Below are 18,947 nucleotides of genomic sequence, written 5' to 3'. Positions count from 1 at the left end.
TAAGAATAGTGTTAGGAGAATAAGATAAATGTATCCACAATAATGGACCTTCTTGCCAAAATACTCCTGTAGGAATATTTTTTGTTGGTAGTACAATAAATAATAAAGGCAAACTTATATCAAATAAAGGCAAACTTATATCAATTCTATCCAAATGCATATTTTCCATATATGTTTGAATAATTTTTAATGCCTTTCTAGCTTTAGGAGTTAACATTCAAGGTGAATTTGGATCTGATGGACCTTTTAGAATATCAAATAAAGGTCCCAACTCTCCTGTTGGTATACCTAGATAAGGCCTTATCCAATTTATGTCTCCCAATAACTTTTTTTTTTATTTTAATTTTATTGTTGGTTGTTCAAAACATTACATAGTTCTTAATATACCATATTTCACAGATTGATTCAAGTTGGTTATGAACTCCCATTTTTACCCCATATACAGATTGCTGTGTCAATAACTTTTGAAAGTCGTTAAGTGATTTGAGTTGATCTACTCGTATTTGAATTTTTGGTGGACGGACCATGGTTGAGGATAATAGAACTCCTAAATAATTAATTGGAAAATTTAACTGTACTTTATCTTTTTTTTAAAGAGGGAGTGATAGAGGGAGAGAGAGAATTTTTAATATTCATTTTTTAGTTATTGGCAGACACAATATCTTTGTATGTGGTGCTGAGGATCGAACCCGGGCCGCACGCATGCCAGGCGAGCGCGCTACCGCTTGAGCCACATCCCCAGCCCTTAACTGTACTTTATCTATTCCTATCTCTAGATTATAATTTTTTAATAAGTTTGTAAGTGTGGCATAACATTCCAGCAATGTGTTTTTATCTTTATGTGCTAATAATACATCATCCATATAGTGAAATATTTGTAGATCAGGATTTTGATTTCTAAGTGGCTGGATTGCTTTGTTAACATAGATTTGACACATAGTTGGACTGTTAGCCATCCCTTGAGGGTGTACTTTCCATTCATATCTCTGATCAGGACCTTCATGATTTAATGCAGGGATAGTAAATGCAAAACGTGGACTATCCTCGGGATGAATTGGAACAGAAAAAAAAACAATTTTTAATATCTATAGCTAAAACATGCCAGGTTTTTGGCAAAGTGGACAATTGAGAAATCCCTGATTGAGCAGGTCCCATAATAACCATCTCATTATTAAGGGCTCCTAAATCTTGCAATAATCTCCATTTACCATATTTCTTTTTGATGACAAAAATGGGAGTATTATGGGGAGATATGGAGGGTTGTATATGTCCTCCCGCTAATTGTTGTTTGACCAGATCATGGGCTACTTGTATCTTTTCTTTAGTCAGGGGCCACTGAGGAACCCACACTGGTCTTTCTGATTTTCAAGTAATTTTGATTGTCTCAGTGGCCCTTTCTGAAAATCCAACCCATGTCTGTTTATTCCTTGATCTATTTGAATTGGTGCTGCTATACCTTGTTCTTGTTCTCCTAATCTTTTTTCTTTCTTAAAACCTTGTCTAGCCCTAGTAGTGGGCGCATTAGGATTGATGTTATTTGTTAACATCAAACCTAATTGATCTAGGACATCTCGTCCCCATAAATTTATAGGAAGATGATCCAATACATATGGCTGTATAGTTCCTTCACATCCTTCAGGATCCTTCCAATCTAATATCATAGCACTTCTATGGGGATTAGTCGCCACTCCTAGGCCTCGAAGCCTTTGAGTGGCTTGTTGTAATGGCCAATGTTTTGGCCATTCTTGACGAGATATGATGCTAAGGTCGGCACCTGTGTCCAGTAGCCCATTAAACTCGTGACCTTGAATATTTAGTTTTAGCATTGGGCGAGAATCTACATTTAAAGACAGCATAACCCAATCTACACCTGTGGAGCCTAATCCCCTGGAACCTCTTTCTACACTACGACTAGAGAATTTATTATGTAGGCTGGGTATTATTAACAACTGTGCTATTCTATCTCCAGGTGAAATTACTGATATACCTCTTGGAGAACTAGCTATAATTTTTATTTCACTTACATAATTGGGATCAATTACCCCAGGACTTATCATAAGTCCTTTTAATGTAGATGAACTACGTCCCAATAATAAGCCTACTGTTCCTTGGGGAAGAGGTCCTTTTACTCCTGTAGGAATGATTTGAACTCCCATCTCTGGAGTTAGTAACTGCTCTGGCAGAGGTGCAGATGTCCAACCCTGCGCTCCCTCGGGTTTGTCTGATGAGGGATTTAATGGACAATGTGTCCTGGGCACTACCATGATGGTGTTGCTGGGTTCCTCCACTGCCCCATATATTTGTGGTTGTGGGCCCCGGAGCATTGGGCCCCCCAGTCCGTTTTTTGGCAATGGAGCCTGATGCATTTCTCCACGATATCGTGGGTAAATACCTGGTCCTTGTCCGTTTTTTGATAAGGGAGTACCCTCTATGGTGGTTTGAGAATGGCATTCATTAGCCCAATGTCTCCCTCTACGGCATCGTGGGCAAATACCCGGTATTCTATTCCTTTGATTTCTAGTTTTGTTAAACCCTCCTCCTACAGGGCAACTCCTTTTAAAATGTCCTGTTTGTTCACAATTATAGCATGTTTTTGGCCTGGCATCTAAAGCGTATTGTACTGCAGCTGCCAAGACTTGCCCTTGTTCAGTAATATCTCTACATAATTTAATATATGTGTTTAAATCTTCATGTCTCCATGGTCTAATAACCTCTCTGCAGCAACGATTTGCTTGGTCATAAGCCAGTTGTTTTATTAATGGCATTGCTTGATCTGTATTCCCAAAAATTCTGGCAGCTGTTTGAATAAGCCTATCTACAAAGTCAGCGTAAGGTTCATTAGCTCTCTGTATTACCTTAGATAGCTGACCTTGTAAATCTCCAGGTCCTTGTAAAGTCTTCCATGCCCTAACTGTGTCTGCAGCAATTTGTGCATATATAGCAGGATCATATTCAATTTGTTGCCGTTGACCCTCATAAGGTCCTTTTCCTAACAACATATCTAGATTTCTTTGAGGGTAACCGGCTGCTGCATTTTGCCTAGCTGTCTCCGTGCAAAATTCCTCATTGGCAACCTTCCATAACAAATATTGTCCTCCATTTAGCACAGATTTACACATGCTAGCCCAATCTGCTGGCATCATGTCCAAGTTAGTAATGGACTCGACCATGCTTACCGTGAAGGGAGCTTGAGAACCATAGGTTGTTACAGCCTCCTTTAACTGCTTCACTGTTTTAAAATCTAAAGCATGGTGAATTCGCTGCCCTCCTACCTGTTCAAGTACAGGGCATGCTAATCTTTGAGGTCCTGCCTCAGGATCCCATTTATGAACTACGGGGTTTGAGGGCCACTCAGCTGTCTCCATCGGTGGGGCTGTTGGTTGAATTACGCCCTCTGGTGATAAAACGGAGTTAGTAACAGCCTCCTGTTGTGGCCTTTTTCCTAATAACCCCTTTTCCTTTAAATTTTCTTCCTCTGTCTGACTAGCTCGAGAGACCTTCTCTTTTGCTTGATCTAAAATGTCTTTCTCCATGGTCTGAACCTCTAATAATTTACTTAACACCTTTTTGGTTTGTTTTTTACTAATTTCTAATCTACTATAAAGATAACGCAACCCAATAAGATAACAATGAATGAACCAAAAACGGAATAAAAAATTGCTGTATCAATTTTCTCCTCCTCGGGGCCAGCAAACTTCAAACCTTTAGCCAACCATTTTTCCCAGTTTGCCTGAGAAATTTCTAGGGATAGGCAGCTTGAAACAAAAACAAAACAAATCAAAACAAGAACACATTGTTTTTTGAAATGGTCACCCATTCTCTCGCCTTCCCTCAGGGGCGAGCGATTTTACTTACCTCCAATTTTCAGACGTTCCGCGTAGGGACCACCAAATGCCGCAGTCTGGCTGGGCACAAAATCACGAACCACTCACAGCCTTGTAGATTCAAACAGCAATTCTTTATTCCCGAACTCACACCGGCACTCTAAACACGTTCTGGGCAAATCCACACCTCCACTTGGGTCTGTATCCCAAAACTACTCTCTGAATCCCATGAGAACTCAACAAGAACTCAAGGAACGGGCATGCCTGAGGCAGCAGGATACGCCCTATTCCCAGCAGGGTACACCTTAAACCTGGAACCGCCCTAATCCAGTAGGATCCTCCCTAAACCTGGATCCATCCTGGTCCTTGAGCAGGGTCACCTTTCTCAAACATACATGCAATGTCTCTGCAAATGTCCAAGGCAGGTCCATTTCCACGAGTCCTTCCTCTAAGCAACATGGGGTACGCTGGCAAGGAAACTGTCATACCTGCTTGGCTAATGGCTCTCAGCACAACAGGCCAACTTTCAGGGACACATGGCCCAGCCATGGACAAGCAGCCTGCAGTCCTTTAATGGAGATGCAGCTTCTTGGAAAACTGGTTCACAGGAGGCAGAGGGCATGTGGGGGCGGAGGGGACAGCCAGAGAGGCAGGCCTGTGGCTCAGGGGGTGAGGCCTGATGGGAGGAGGAAGGAGGCCGCTGCAGGCAGGTGCATCACGCAGAGCGTGAGGATGGATATTTTTCCTTTGGAAACTTTTTAAACTGTGGTAAAAACACAGAACATGAAATTTAGCACCTTACAGGCTGGAATGAAGCTCAACACAGAACATTCACCTCGCATTGCCACAGGCCCTGGGGTTGATTCCCAGCCTGTTACCAAAAGCTCAGTCCTTGAGGCCAATCCAATAACGAAGACAAGGTTTTGAGAAAAAGCAAAAAGAAGGTTCATTGCTTTGCTAGCAAAGGAGAAACACAGGGGACTCCTGACCCAAAGGCTGTGATTCTGTCTAGCCACAGGAACAGGGGTTTTTGCAGAGGTGATTCAGAAAAAATGAGATTAGGGAGGAGAGATCAGAAAGGAGAAGATCAGGGAAGAGAAGTTTAGGGAAAAGAAGAATGGAAAAAAGAAAAAAAATCATGTAAGTTTCAAGGACACAAGGGATATAGTCAAAGCATCAAGTGAACCCCTGTTACAAGCCCAGAAGAAAAAAAAAGTCTCCATTTTTAAGTTCAGTACTGAGAGGTGCACTCATGGGGTTGGGTAACTCCTCAGAACTTTCTAGTCTTGGAAGCTCAGGCCTGTCCCCATTAAGCTACCCCAGTTTCCCCTTGTCTCCAGGAATCTCATTCCACTGGGAACCCCGTCTGAGTGCAAACTTTGAGGCTGGCACTTCACCAGGTGTACAGCCCTCGGGTTCCCCCTCCCAGCCTGCCACAGGCTTTCCTTCATTTTTAAAAATAGTTTTGTTTCTTTATTTTTAAATTTTTTTTAATTTTTATGTGGTGCTGAGGATCGAACCCAGTGCCTCACATGTGCAAGGCAAGCGCTCTGCCACTGAGCTACGGCCCCAGCCCTCCTTCATTTTTTGAGGCTGAATGATATTCTATGAAGGGCATGGCCCACATTTGGCTTCTACATTCATTCAGTAATGAGACCTGCTTCTTGGCTACTGGGGACCATGCTACTCTGAACCTGGTGTACAGAAATCTGAGTCCCTGCTTCTAATTCCTTCACACATACATGCAAAAGTGGGATAGCTGGATTGAGAAATACTTTTGAACCCAGCTTGAGGCTTCAGAAACCTCCTAGGTCCTCATCTGAGGCTACATCTCTGGGTGTGCCTAGGGCCTCTGAAAACAGACTCAGCTCAGGGACCCTTCTACCTGTCCAAGGGAAACTGGATGTCAGGGGCTAGAAGGGAATTCTCCTTCAAAGAATAGCCTGACAGCCCCCTGGGAGACATCCTACCTGGGAGACATCCTGCAGCTACCTATCTCTCCCTGGAACATCCTGCAGTTATCAGGGTCATCAGACATCTTGCAGCTGGCAGTTTTACCTCCCACATCCAGCAATTGCTGATTAGAAAGCTTCCCCATCCCCAGCATATAAATACCCCTGTGTGAACAATAAAAGTTTGCAGCTTGATCAGAACTCCTGTCTTGCTGTCATCCTTCGTGTCTCTTGTCCCTTCATTCCTCCCCATCTAGGTTTGCTGCCAACATTGATGTGTCCTGCCGGTCGGGACATTTGGCGCCCAACGTTGTGTGCTCAAGCCTTTGACTGAGAAGGATCACTGTCCTCCGGGAAAACTTGGCCAAGCGGAGCTCGTGATCGCCTCGGCAGACACGACCGAGAGACAGATCCAGGAGGAGAGTGGGGACGACACACGGTGAGTGACCCACCATGGGACAAGTAGTTTCGTCACATGATTTGTTTTTGTCAGGTCTCAAGGAGGCCCTCAAGACACAGGGGGCACGTGTTAAGAAAAAGGACTTAAAATTATTCTTTTCATACATAGAATTGTGTCCATGGTTTCCTCTTGAAGGGACCATTGATGGTAAAAGATGGCTTAGAGTAGGAGACTGTTTAAAAGATTATTATGAATCCTTTGGCCCAGAAAAGGTGCCTGTTCCCACCTTTTCTTACTGGAACTTAATTAATGACATTCTTAAAAGTTCACCCTTTGGGCTGGGGATGTGGCTCAAGCGGTAGCGTGCTCGCCTGGCATGCGTGCAGCCTGGGTTCGATCCTCAGCACCACATACCAACAAAGATGTTGTGTCCGCCGAGAACTAAAATAAATAAATAAATAAATAAATAATTCTGTCTCTCTCTCTCTCCCCCTTTCCTCTCTCTAAAAAAAAAAAGTTCACCCTTTGATGATGGTACCTTAAAACTTGTCAGGATTGGAGAAGAGGCTATGCAAAAGACCTCTTGTCCCTCTCATCCCCCCTCGGCATGCCCTTCAGTTAGTATAGACATAGACCCTTCTCAGTCTTCCCAGGACCCCGGGAACCTTCTTGGTCCCCCTCAAAATCCCACCCTAATGAATAAGGCTCCAATGGTTACCAACCGCCTTTATCCAGTTTTAAATCCCAGAGACACATTGACCCCTGGGGAGGAGGCTACCTTGGAGAAGGAAGCAGCTCACTACCATTCAGAAGACCCGCCACCTCTCAGGACCCTGCCACAGCCTATAGGACTTACACATCCCCCTCCCTCCTATATCCCTCCTGCCTTTTGTGCTCCCGCCCTTCAGGGGCCAACTGCCCCCTCAGGTATTTTTTCCCCACTTCCCCTGCCTGACCTGGCTCCCTTTCGAGAGTCTCTCCAACATAGACGGGAACAGATCCAACTTTTAAAAGAATTAAGATCCCTTGACTCTGAGCTCCACTCATTAGCCTTAGGCATGGAGTCAACCCGAGCTGGCCCAAGGCGGTCTAATACAGAGGTTAAGCAGTGCCATCGGCCTGTTCTCACCTTCCCAGTTACCCGCAGTCAGACAGATAAGCCCACCCAGGCTGAGGACAAAGAGAAGGATCAAGAGGAGGAAGGAGGGGGGGAAACGGATCAAGGGGATGAAGCGGGGAATGGCAAGAGGAAGATCAGGACTCAGAGGATGAGGAGTTCACCCCTAGGCAGGAAGGAACCCAGAGTGTCTACAAAAAATTAAGCCTGCGTTTTCTTGAAAAACTTAAAAAGGCTTGTGCTCACTATGGACCCACTGTGCCCTACACATTGGCTTTACTAGAGAGTCACAGCACACAATGGCTTATTCCCAATGATTGGAAATTTTTAGCCCGAGCTACCCTCAGTGCCAGAGACTTCCTGTTATGGAATGCAGGTTTCAAAGAGCACTGTTGGGAAATTGCTCAAAAAATTTAACTAAGGCCTCCTCTAAATCCTGGACTTATGTTAAGCTAGTGGGCAATGCGCCTTTTGACACTAACCCTAAACAGGTGCGTTTCCCTGCTGGACTTTTGGTGCAGATTCAGACGGCTGGCTTACATGCTTGTAGACGCCTCCTCAAAAGGGCTCGGCTACCACTTCCCTGGCAAAAATTCGACAAGGGCCTGACGAGCCTTATAGCAACTTAACTAGCCGCGGAACGCTTGCGTGGACCAAGCGAAAGCACCTTTGTAAAACATCTTGCCTTTGAAAACGCCAACCCGGCATGTCAGGATGTTCTTCGACCACATAAGGATAAAGGGGAACTTTCTGACTATATTAGACTCTGTGCCTGGGTGGGTGCAGCCCATGCCATGGGTCTCGCCATAAGTGCCGTCTTTACCAAGGCCTTTGGCAATCCTGGCTCACGTACTTGCTTTACTTGTAAACAACCTGGCCATTTTGCACGCGAGTGTCTGACAGGAAAACAAAGCCTAGGGATAGCATCTCCTCAAACGGGGCTAAACCGCCCCCAGCCATCCTTTGCCCTAGATGTGCTAAAGGTCGTCACTAGGCCAGTGAGTGTAGATCTAAGACAAATGCCCTTGGACAGCCTATTTCTTCCCGCTTCTCGGGAAACTCCCTGCGGGGCCAGCCCCTGGCCCCGACCTCCCCCAGGACAAACCCAGGGGCAATAAGGTTTGTTCCCTCCCAAACTCCCTCCTTGCTTAATAATTCCAACCCCACCCTTGCTGCTGATTGCTGGCTCTGCATGACAAGAGGGGCAGTCATTCCTATGGTGGTTCCTATTAATTCTATCATAGACAAGGATAATACATGCCAACCCGGATTTCCTTTTAAAGTATAGCCTATAGGCACTTTTACATCATGTCTTTTAGGCGCCATGCAGAATTATACCTATGATATTGATGTTGGAGTGACTTCCTTTGGAAATTGCTCAACAGTACAAAATTATTCCTCACCCACCAGGCTGGTACAATTTATTAAAGAACAGATTAATATTTTGGCCTCTAAGCCCATACAAGTTCACTATCATCATCTGGAGATGGAAGACCACGCTGCCGACATTTAAAAGGATGTTCTACCCTTCTCACAGGCATATTTCTTAAGTTTACATCCCCACAGATCTCTCTTTCTTATATAAAAGTATAAGTAACAGCTCTGACCAACCATCTTCTGCCCTTGCCATAAGGGTTCGCTCCTCCATGGGCCCCTCCGCTTGGGGGAGGATGCATCCATGGAGTGAAGACGTTAGGCCATAATAACGGAGGGTGCAGGAAGGACTACAGGAGGATGGATCCACGGATCCCAAAACCCAAGACCTCTGAGTGACATGCTCTGGTGATGGCGGTTGGCATGCTTCCCCCTCAAAGCTGTCTCCTCCAAAAACATGACAAGGCCACCACGAAATCTCCTAGTGAAGACGCTCACTCGGATCAGGAGATATTCTAAGGCCTCCTAGAGGAACAGAGCCTCTTTCACCCCCTAAAAACATGGCCGGTAAAGTATGGTCAAATATTTTATATAAGAAAGGGGGAGATGTCAGGGGCTAGAAGTAAATTCTCCTTGAAAGAATAGCCTGACAGCCCTCTGGGAGACATCCTGGCTGGGAGATATCCTGCAGCTACCTATCTCCCTGGAACATCCTGCGGTTATCAGGATCATCAGACATCTTGCAGCTGGCAGTTTTACCACCCACATCCAGCAATTGCTGATTAGAGAGTTTCCCTATCTCCAGCATATAAATACCCCTGTGTGAACAATAAAAGTTTGCAGCTTGATCAGAACTCCTGTCTTGCTGTCATCCTTCGTGTCTCTTGTCCCTTCATTCCTCCCCATCTAGGTTTGCTGCCAACATTGATGTGTCCTGCAGGTCAGGACATCTGGAGTCAATTCAGGGGCAGGAGACTGCGCACTTTTCAGAAGATTAGCCCATGCCTGGTTGGCCTGAGGATTGACCCCATACCCACCTGCTGCCCCAAGCAAAGGTGTGGACACCCAAGCAGACACACCTGCTGACCCAAAGCCATAATGGCAAGGCCCAGGAATGAGGTTCCACCAACCCCACCCATTCCCACACATGGTCACCCTGGGAACAATTTCCTGAAGACCCACCTGCCCAAGTCAAACATGCAAAGACACGATGGAGTGGCCAGGAAGCCAGGCCACCCTTCCAGCATCATTTATTGTACCTATGGGGCTGGTGGCATCAGGAAGCCAAAACCAGGCCTGTGGCCCAGGTGATCTGCCCCCAGTCCTGCCCCACTTCAGCACCCAGAACAGGCCTGGCCCAGCTGGGTCTCAGGGACAAAGGAGTGCTGAGTCCCACAGGGCAGCATAGGCAGAGGGGTGGTAGTCCAGGCCAAAAGCCAAGCTCCTTGCCCAGAGGGAAGCGGCCTCCACTCCCACCCTACATGGAAGAGACACCTGGGGCCCAAAATGAGAGCTGCCTGTCAGCTCCTGCCCCAGGCTAGCTCAGCCACACCCTGACACTATCCAGGTTTGCCTTTCATAGCACAGGGGCAGGAGATTAGGGTGGGAGACAGACAAGAAGGCTTTAAAAGGGCAAATTGTCTTCTGACTTCTACACAGACAGCCTGCTCTGTAGCTAGTACCCTGGTGTCCCAGCCTGCCACCGACTACCAACCCGCAGACATGCAGGGAGCCCCCGTGCTTCTGCTGCTGCTGGGCCTGAGGATACATCTGGCCCATGGTGCCATCCCAGGTACGAGGTTCCCCCAGCCCCTCTCCCTGCCCCACAGGCCAGCCCCCAGGCTGACCTAGCCTGCACTCTCCCCTTGGCCAGTGGAGGAGCAGAATCCAGCCTTCTGGAACCAGAAAGCCGCCGAGGCCCTGGATGCCGCCAAGAAGCTGAAGCCCCTTCAGACCTCAGCCAAGAACCTCATCATCTTCCTGGGGGACGGTGAGTGCGCCATGCTGGTCCACCCCGAGGTGCTCACGGGCCTTGAAACCAGGGCCACTGCTGGGTCCAGACCAGCCCTGGGGCTCAGGCCTGAAGGGGATCTGTTCCTTCAGGGATGGGCGTGCCCACGGTGACAGCCACCCGGATCCTAAAGGGACAGGTGCAAGGCAAGCTGGGGCCTGAGACGCCCCTGGCCATGGACCACTTCCCATATATGGCTCTGTCCAAGGTGAGGACTCTGAGCAGGGGGCTGGGGGGCTGTGGCAGGGGAAGGACCCAGGAGAGATGGGGCCTAGTTTGGGGTCCAGGGCAGTGAGGACCACCCCAGGCCTAGGCCAAGGAGTAAGGTTACACAGAGGAGAGTGTCTCTGTCCCCAGACATACAACGTGGACAGACAGGTGCCAGATAGCGCTGGCACCGCCACAGCCTACCTGTGTGGGGTCAAGGGCAACTATGGAACCATTGGCTTAAGTGCGGCCGCCCGCCTTAGCCAGTGCAACACAACACGAGGCAACGAGGTCATGTCTGTGATGTACCGGGCCAAGCAAGCAGGTAGGTGTGGGGCTGCCAGTGAGAACCAGGGTAGGCCAGAAGGCTTGTGTGGCCCACCCTGACCTCTGCCACCTCCAGGGAAGTCCGTGGGAGTGGTGACCACCACCACAGTGCAGCATGCCTCGCCAGCTGGCACATATGCACACACGGTGAACCGCAACTGGTACTCAGATGCAGACATGCCAGCCTCGGCGCTGCAGGAGGGCTGCCAGGACATCGCCACGCAGCTCATCTCCAATATGGACATTGACGTGAGCACAAAGGGCAAAGGGGAGTGGTGTGACCAAAGGGCAGGCCCGAAAACTGGCTGGAGTCCCAGGCCTCCAACCATCTGAACCCTGTGGCCTGCCTTGGCCTCTTGGGGTTAAATGGAGTACCCAGAACAGTCCTTCCCACAACCTGATGGGCAGCAGGGGGCTGTCTGTGAGGAGGGGGCTGGAGGCCCCTCAGGCCCCAAGGCCACCTGTCCTGGGTCTCTGACTACAGGTGATCCTCGGCGGGGGCAGAAAGTTCATGTTTCCCAAGGGCACCACAGACCCCGAGTACCCAAGTGACACCACCCAGAAGGGAACCAGGCGGGATGGACGCAACCTGGTGCAGGAATGGCTGGCAAAGCACCAGGTGATGGGGCTCACAGGGCCGGGACCAGGGCAGGGCCGCAGGTCTAGGGATGTGGGCTGAGTGTGGGCTCTGTCCCTCCAGGGGGCTCGGTATGTGTGGAACCGCGAGCAGCTCATTCAGGCGACCCAGGACCCAGCAGTGACGCACCTCATGGGTAATGACCCCCACTTCCTGACCTGGCACCCCTCAGGTGGCCCCACTGGAGCTTGTGTGTCTGTGGCCATCACCCTTCCTTCCCCTCCCCAGCCAGCCTCTCATCACTGGGTCCCTTGTCCCCCAGGCCTCTTCGAGCCTCAACACTTAAAATACGAAATCTACCGGGATCCAGCGCAGGACCCCTCCCTGGTGGAGATGACAGAGGTGGCCCTGGGTCTGCTGAGCAGGAACCCCCGCGGCTTCTACCTCTTCGTGGAAGGTGGGCGAGGCGCGTGGGCAGCAGGGAGGGCGGGGCAGGGGCGGGGCGGAGCTTCACGCCCCTCCCACTGGCTCCCGCAGGGGGCCGCATCGACCACGGGCACCACGCGGGAACCGCGTTCCAGGCTCTGACGGAGGCGGTCATGTTCGACTCTGCCATCGACAAGGCCGGCCAGCTCACCAGCGACCAGGACACGCTGACCCTCGTCACCGCCGACCACTCCCACGTCTTCTCCTTTGGCGGCTACACGCTGCGGGGCAGCTCCATCTTCGGTAGGCGGGGACCGCGACAGGGGCTGTGGCTGCAGTGCTGCGGGGGTGGGTTCTTGGGAGGAGTAAGCTGGTGACAAGGCGAAAGGCGCCTGTGCGGCACACTGGGGTCCCCGGGGGGGGGGGGGCGGTGAGCTCAGGTGCCACCTGTCCCCGCAGGGCTGGCCCCGCTCAAGGCGCAGGACGGCAAGGCTTACACGTCCATCCTGTATGGCAATGGCCCCGGCTACGTGCTGAACCGACCCGACGTCACGGAGGTTGAGAGCGGTGAGTGCGGCCATTGAAAGGTCGTCTTCTTGGGGACAGGGGTGGAGGGGGACTCTTCCCGCCCTGAACTCCTCTTCCCGCCAGGCGTCCCCACCTACAAGCAGCAGGCGGCTGTGCCTCTGTCGTCGGAGACGCACGGAGGCGAGGACGTGGCGGTGTTCGCGCGTGGCCCGCAGGCGCACCTGGTGCACGGGGTGCAGGAGCAGAACTATATAGCGCACGTCATGGCCTTCGCCACCTGCCTGGAGCCCTATGAGGCCTGCGGCCTGGCGCCCCCAGCAGGCCAGAGCAGTGCTGTGGGTCACCGCCCTGTGGCCACCATAGTGTTGCTGCCCTTTTGGTTGCTGCTGTTGCTGAGGATTACGCCCTGACACCCAGGCCCTCTGAGACCCACCCAGGAACTCTGCAGCTGGCATCTCCCACCAACCGTTACCAGTCCAAAACTGGGCTGCCTATCCTGATGCCCCCACCTTTGGCTCTTACCAAGAGATAGAGGGATAAGGCAGACTCAGACCAGGCAGCACTGCCCATCCCAGCCCCGGACCCTCCATGGTCAGGACACTATGGTACCAAGGCTGAGACAATGACATCCACTGCCATCCCTGGGTTGCTCTTGAACTCCAACCTCAAATCCTAGGAAAACGGCAAGCTCAGCCACCCAGTCCCTCCTGTGCCTATACTTTGAGAAGGACCAAGTTAGGCACCAGGCACCCTCCAAGGGATCAGGACTCCACCAGACCCACGGGTGCCTTTGTTGGCCTCAGACTCCAGCAGTGGGATGCCAAAGACTCAGGCATGTCCTGGAACCAGGAGACCCTGCATCTCGCTGAGCCACCTCCACACCCAAGCAAACTGCAGATGGGGCTTGCCCTGTCACTGCATACAGGGGCAGTCCTGTGCAACCAGCAGCTACATGCTCACCCCTCCCCAGAGCCAACTCTAGGCTGGAGGAGTGGGACAGGCCACCAGAGTGGCCCTTGGACCCTTTACCTGGACATCTGGAAGCTGAGTATACATCTCTGAACTAAGATGTTTCTGCCCTCCTGGGGCCCCCATTCCTCTGGGAGGGACAAAGCAATAAACGGTTATACAACACAGTGCCAGCTATTTTCGGAAAGATAAGTCATGAGTGGGGCCCAGCCTGCAGGTGGAAGGGTGGTTGAGATGGAGAGCAAGGCCTTGGAGCATCACACCCCTCACCCTGCTCCCTCTACACACAGGGAAAGAGTCCAAGCAGAGACAGTCTGTGCCCAAGGCTCAAGAATCTGAGCATGGGTGAAAAGGGTGGGCAAAGAGATCACTGGTGGGGACAGCACCTGAGTGACTTCAGGGAGGGGTCTAGTGCAAATCAGTCTAGGGAGCCAGCACTGAGGCCTAAGCTCAGCCTGGGTCCCCAGCTACAGGGAGACATGGAAGGCATCCCATGTACCACCTGGATGCCCATCATGAACCCAAGGCAGCCTGACTTTGGCGTTACTGGCAGCTGAGAAGTGCTCATGTACAAAGAGGGCACCAAGTGCCATGCCAAAGTGGCAGTTGGCCTGGTCCAGCCCCGTAGGCCGGCTCCTGGGACTTGTCACTGCCCACCACCTCTTGAGGCAACTCACGCAGGTGGGGACAGGTGCTCAATCAGGACCATGACCACACACCACACCAGGTAGTTGTGCAGAATCCTGGGGGAAGGTGCAACAGGGGATGTTTAAACACACAGGCATGGGGGCCACCCCAGGGAACCACCTGTCGCACCAGGGCCCCCACACAGGAGCTGGAGCTGGTCCCCACACTGCCCTCAGAGTAGGGCTGTCAGGTCAGTCCTGGTAAGCAACCTGAAGTGTCCTGAGCCCCAGTCACACAGCAGGACCTGCTACTGACCAGCCCTGACCCTGAGGGGTCACAGCCAGCACCCTTTCCTGACTTGCTATGGGGTGGGACAGGGGACACTCAGGGCTCTCTGTCTGCCTCAGGGCTGGCCTTGATCAACCCCTGCTCCTCCCCAAGGTGGGCAGAGGCCAGGAAGCTGGCCCTGAGCTGGCCCTGGGCCAGCAGAACTGCAGCCACAGCCTCCCTCAGAGAAGCCACCCTGTCAGCCAGCCCCTGCATCCCCAGTGAGGACTGCAGCTCAGCAAGCCACAGCCTGCCCTGCTCCACAGGCAGGGGGAGCTCCAGCACCAGAACCCAGGACTGCACTCCTGCTCCAGGCTCCCCACCGCCTCCCCACAGTGGCTCCTGCACACAGGTGCAGGTGCAGGTGGATCCAGGGTCGGGGAAGCAGGAAGGGGGGAGGCTGGGGGACATGGGGTCCAGGCGTGGGGGATGTGCAGCCCCACCTGTGTGGCGTGGAGCAGATGAGCTGGGACACCTGCTGCATGTAGTCTGTGGCCAGCAGCAGCACCTCCTCGTCCTCTGAGAAGTCCTCCTGGAAGATCTGGTCCGGCAGACACTTCCACCGAAGCTGGGGGCACAGGGTGGGGACCACAGAGGAAAAGGGGTAGCGATGGTGACAGGAAGACCAGGAGTCCAGCTCTATAGAAAAACTCATCCATCCCTGGGGAGGGCGATCACAGAGTCCCAGATTCAGCCCCTACACCTGCCTGCACACAAGGTCTGGGCACACGCAGGTGGGGATGGATTGTCTGCAGCTGTCCCAGGGTCACCTTGTTGTACATATTGCCCAGATTCACCAGATGCCATCACACTGACAGTGATCTTGGAAGGAGACCAGACTTGACCCAGCCCTGCCATGCTCCTGCCCCCCAGCCCCAGCAGCCCCCAGCTGCTCCAGCTGCAGGATCTCCTGGGCCTTCTGCTCCACAGCCTCTGCCCCCAACAGGCTGAGCAAACGCTCCAGGAACACCCTGTCCACAGCCAGGATCTGCACAGGACAGGGGCCTCCTCAAGCTGGGGACAGGCTTAGCCCAGGCCATCCCTCCTGGGACCCCAGCCTTCCCTGCAGCCCCATCCCAATGCCCAGGCACCTTCTCACTCTCCTCATCCTGGGCGAGACACATAGTCCCGAGCCCATCCCCATGATTCTGGGGACCCTAGGTCCAAAGTCAGAAATCCACGTGCCAGATATGCCAGAGAGAGTGAAGTCGCACCCGAAGGCACGAAGAGAGGGCTGTCACATGCCCCAGGGCACAAAGCTCCTCCCTGCACCCACAGAAGCTGGTCCAAGCCCACGGGGGTTGGGGGCCCCTGGGAGCTGGGTCCCCGGAGCTTCCTGGCCAGCCCCAGCCCTAGCAGGCCTGTCGCCCCAGCCCTAGCAGGCCTGTCGCCCCAGCCCCAGGTCCCTCGTCCCTCCACTGTCCCACCTTCCTCTGGGCAGGGAATTGAGGCTCCCGCGGCTCCTCACTGCTCAGCCCCGGGACGCACCAGCCTCCAGAGGAGCAAGGAGCTGTCCGCCCTGCTCTGTCTGGGGTCGTCCAGGCACCAGCCTCGGAAGGCGTGCACCTTGGGCTGCGCCGCGCCGCCTTGGCCTCCAGAGGGCGGCGACAGCAGGCGCCCCAGCCGCCCCTGGTTCAAGGTAGGCGTGACCCCGCCGCCACCGCAGCACGCAACCAGTGGAAGTCCTGGCACCCGCCGGTGCTGGCGTCCAGGTTGGCTGTTCGCGCCGAGGCCTTGGCAAAGCCGCCTCTCTCCACCGTCCTTGGTCGCTCTTCCAAGCTCTGCTGTTCCTTTGTTGGCAACCCCTGATCAGCTCTGCCTGGGTCGCTCAGTCCCCTCCAGCATCTTCAGGAAGGTTGAATCTAAGGCCAGCAGACACCTGGAGAGGTGTCCAGCCCAAGCAGAGAGACCAGGCGATGCCTATGACAGCCCCCTCGCTGTCAGGGACTGAGCCCGCCCGTGGGAGGCCCTGGAGAAGAGCAGGAGCAGGAGTTCCACACCCCAGAGACTGGAGCAGCATCCGGGCGGGTCAGGGTGTGCCACCCCACAGTGTGGCCTTTGTGGCTAAAGCTACATGCACTGATCTGGTCAAAGTGGTGGAGTTCAAACAGCTCCAAACTGGAAACAGCCCAGTGTGTTCATCAACAGGAGAGGTTATAATAGTTGTGTTACTTTTATAAATAAAAAACCACAGAGCAAAGAGCATTTGTGAAATTCAGCAAGTTACATGCATTCCTTTGAGATAATGTAGGTTGGGTTCTAGATCACAATATTATATGGATATGACAACAAAGTAAGTCCTTTTCCCCCACCGTATATAAAATATCATGTTTACACTGTAGTTTGTCAATCTTGTAATAACATTGTTATGAAGTGCTTGGAGTATCTAAAACTTCAGCACTTGGTAATCTTTGCTGGTGGAGGACCTTGTTTGTATGTTTGTAGCTGATTGATCTCTAATTGGTACTGGTGTCAGGAAGGTGACCCTGGCAGCCCTGGGGACACACATTGTCACACAGCATCTGGACCCACTTACTTGAGCGCCAATTTGGTGGCCAGGATCATGTAGAGACCTGGTTCGAACACCAGCCCCAACAGTAAGCACACTTCATCCTGCCAAACCCCATGGATAGTGAGGAGACTCCCCCCAGGTCTCCCGTGCCACGTCCCATCATGTACTTGACCTCCTGAAACTCTAGTGCATTTGGCCCTGCCCTCAGCCACTGGAAGGGCAGAGACAGCTCAGAGAAGCGCTGCAGCTGGCTGGGACCTGTGTCTACAGGGGAGCAGGGTGGAGACCTAGGTCCAGGGACCGGAGGTCACCCAGGGTTCCTTAACCATCACCTAAGGCAGAGCCTTTGTCCTCCACTAGGGAAGGAGGAAAGAAGGCTCAGTGTGGCCACCACCTTTCACACATACAGTGGAGTCTGTTAACCAGTTTCCTCTCCTGTGCACACACACTGGATGAAATCCTGAAAAAAAGCAGGAGGGGGCTGGGGTTGTGGCTCAGTGGTGGAGCGCTTGCCTACCATGCGTGAGGCAGTGAGTTCGATCCCCAGAACCACATAAAAATAAAATAAAGATATTGTGTCCACCTATAACTAAAAAATAAATATTAAAAAAAGAAAGCAGGAGGGCCAGGGATAGTAGTGCATGCCTGTAATCTCTGCTACTAGGGAGGCTGAGACAGGAGGATCACAAGTTTGAGGACAAGCTCAGCAAATTAACAAGGTCCTAAAGTAACTTAGTGAGATCCCATCTCAAGAATAAAATAAAAAGGGTTAGGGATGTCCAAGACCTGCTCCAGCCAAGGCCAGGTGGGGGGGGGGGAGCAGAGGCTACACGAGGGGCTGGCTCATCCATATGAACCCTGAAGCTTTACTTCACCTCTTCCCCTTGAACTGAGATTCTCAAAAAGTAAGGAAAAGTACAGGATGCCAACCCAGTATGGAAATGTCAAGTAGATGATGGAATTTGGAAAAGGAGTCAGAACTGGAGTTACACATTTGGGAGCCATAGGAATTTGCAGCTGTGAGACCAGACGAGGTAATTAGGGTCACAAGAATAGCAGAGAAGGGTGACCTGAGATGATAAACCAGTGTACTCTAGAATTTGGGGCTTGGCCAAAAGAAAAGAAAATTTTTTGGGGGGTAGGGGGATACTGGGGATTGAACCCAGGGGCACTCGTTCACTAAGCCACATCCGCAGCCCTATTTGGTATTTTATTTAGAGAGACTGGGTTTCACTGAGTTGCTTAGCGCCTCGCTATTGCTGGGGCTGGCTTTGACTCCTGATCCTTCTGCCTCGGCCTCTCAACTGCTGGAATTACAGGAGTGTGCCACGGCGCCCAGGGAGAAGACTTTTAAGAGACAGAGAAGGAGCACTACAGAGGAAGGGGAAATGAGTCAAAAAGCCAATCAATGCATAAAGTGTGTTAATTGTCATTGTTAATCAAATACAATTTAGTTATTAGACATTTTTGATCAGTTATATTGGTAAGAATTAGTAAATATTATTTATTAATGCTAGTTGGAAATCAAGCTTGCAAAATGTCTTCATAAATGTTGGATATATTTTGACCCAACAGTCTCATTTTTAAGACTCTCCTAAGAAAGTAACCAGACAAGAGCTCAAGAATATGGAAACTCATAATGGAATGAAATTAGAAATCAACATGACCAGATCCTACCTAAACTGTATAAACACATGGAGATTGACCAATACGCTTTTGAATGATGAATGGGTGATAGAAGGAATCAAGGAAGATATTTAGAAATTCTT

General features: G+C 51.4%; 2 protein-coding genes across 2 annotated transcripts; one reads left to right on the top strand and one right to left on the bottom strand.

The window, feature by feature from the left end:
- Positions 1 to 10,389: 10,389 nt before the first annotated feature.
- On the top strand, positions 10,390 to 13,153 carry LOC308631173 (intestinal-type alkaline phosphatase-like; the record flags this gene model as incomplete). Its single annotated transcript, XM_081262166.1, has 11 exons — positions 10,390 to 10,459; positions 10,541 to 10,657; positions 10,771 to 10,886; positions 11,036 to 11,210; positions 11,289 to 11,461; positions 11,697 to 11,831; positions 11,913 to 11,985; positions 12,112 to 12,246; positions 12,327 to 12,518; positions 12,675 to 12,782; positions 12,867 to 13,153. 11 exons carry the CDS (start codon positions 10,390 to 10,392, stop codon positions 13,151 to 13,153), a joined length of 1,581 nt encoding a protein of 526 aa, XP_081118292.1.
- A 1,191-nt stretch (positions 13,154 to 14,344) lies between these two features.
- Positions 14,345 to 17,231, bottom strand: LOC308630945 (uncharacterized protein; the record flags this gene model as incomplete). Its single annotated transcript, XM_081261754.1, has 4 exons — positions 14,345 to 14,455; positions 15,110 to 15,234; positions 16,094 to 16,295; positions 17,203 to 17,231. The coding sequence occupies 4 exons, from the start codon at positions 17,229 to 17,231 to the stop codon at positions 14,386 to 14,388; spliced, it is 426 nt and encodes a 141-aa protein (XP_081117880.1). The 3' UTR covers positions 14,345 to 14,385.
- Between the last annotated feature and the right edge of the window lie 1,716 nt (positions 17,232 to 18,947).

The sequence above is a fragment of the Spermophilus citellus genome (assembly GCF_964194105.1).
Source record: "Spermophilus citellus genome assembly, chromosome: 11".
In the NCBI taxonomy this organism is placed as follows: domain Eukaryota; kingdom Metazoa; phylum Chordata; class Mammalia; order Rodentia; family Sciuridae; genus Spermophilus; species Spermophilus citellus.
This window is presented reverse-complemented; position numbering and strand designations above follow the sequence as displayed.